This window comes from Salvelinus sp. IW2-2015, unplaced genomic scaffold (genome assembly GCF_002910315.2).
Source record: "Salvelinus sp. IW2-2015 unplaced genomic scaffold, ASM291031v2 Un_scaffold3688, whole genome shotgun sequence".
NCBI lineage: Eukaryota > Metazoa > Chordata > Actinopteri > Salmoniformes > Salmonidae > Salvelinus > Salvelinus sp. IW2-2015.
Genome location: NW_019944965.1, coordinates 73,433 through 74,697, shown reverse-complemented (window position 1 = coordinate 74,697; position 1,265 = coordinate 73,433). Strand labels below are relative to the sequence as shown.

Genomic DNA, 1,265 nt, shown 5'->3' with positions numbered 1-1,265 from the left:
GTCTAAGGCACTGCATCTCAGTGAGGAGTCACTACAGACCCTGGTTAGAATCCAGGCTGTATCACAGCGGTCTAAGGCACTGCATCTCAGTGAGGCGTCACTACAGACCCTGGTTAGAATCCAGGCTGTATCTCAACCGGCCGTGATTGGGAGTCCCATAGGGCGACGCACAATTGGCCCAGTGGTCGGTGTAGGCCGTCATTGTAAATAAGAATTTGTTCTTAAATGACTTGCCTGGTTAAATTATTTTAAAAACTTTAAGGTTTGGAAAAAGTCCCAAGTAAAAAAATGTTTTAAAAGCTTGGCTTCCTGTTCATCAGTCTCTTCATTCATAATTTGATCACGAATATAGGCTGCCTATTAATAATATAGTCACATCAGACTATTCTCAATTCAATCTTGTAATCTTGTTTTTAAGTTTACATCTATATAGGTGTGTACTGCAGTTAGTTCCACTGATATCCTGGCTGTGATCCAGTAAAACAGAGGCCTGTTGTGACCTGTGCAACGGCATGGCGTTCTAGTTCAGAGAGTGTGTGTGTGTGTGTGTGTGTGTGTGTGTGTGTGTGTGTGTTGTGTGTGTGTTGTGTGTGTTGTGTGTGTTGTGTAGGCCGTGCGCCGTGTGTGAAACAAGCCATGAAGTTACATTGTAAATAAATGGTCTGTGAAATCAGGTGTAAATGGTGTAATCCTATGTTTTATTTAGGATTTTAGCACTTCAATTCCTGCCCACCAAAAGTTTTGCACACCCACCCACCAACGGGTTTCTGCCTACGCTACAGCAGCTTACCTATAGGAGGTGTGGTACAGGGCTGGTAGGTGGGTCTTCACAGACTCCACCCATGAACACAATACTAGGCTGTGATTGGGCACATGACAGGAAATGCTGAGCAGCCCGGGGGGATCTGATGAAAAAGAGAGGAGAAATGATGATCACGTGATCAACACCACAAGAACTACATCTCAAAGCAGTATCTCTATATGTCGATGCTGTATCTCTGTATGTCGATGCAGTATCTCTGTATGTCGATGCAGTATCTCTGTATGTGTGAGGGATTCAGTCTTTCTGAGGACGGATGTATCTGTGAAAGATACATCCACAAATACACAACAATACAATAAACATATTATAATGAGGGGATTCCTCACAGCTCAATCTGTTAGAGCAATATCTAATAATAGGAAAAGCTTCTCCTCTCAGGTCCCACCCCTCTTATCAGTAAGCTGAGCACCGTCAGGAAACCATTACAAAATAGACGGAGGAC

At 43.5% G+C, this 1,265-nt stretch overlaps 1 protein-coding gene across 3 annotated transcripts in view; it reads right to left on the bottom strand.

Annotated features, from left to right (window-relative positions):
* Nucleotides 1-17: 17 nt before the first annotated feature.
* Nucleotides 18-1,265, bottom strand: part of LOC112076315 (interleukin 11 receptor subunit alpha) — a 31,136-nt gene continuing 29,888 nt past the window's right edge. The window contains exon 4 of one of the 3 annotated variants that reach the window (XM_070441262.1): nt 18-905. In XM_070441262.1, coding sequence (XP_070297363.1) covers nt 787-905 — 119 coding nt within the window. In that variant the 3' untranslated portion in view covers nt 18-786. The remainder of the gene's footprint in view (nt 906-1,265) is intronic. The other 2 variants (XR_011477681.1, XR_011477680.1) reach the window with 2 other exon arrangements.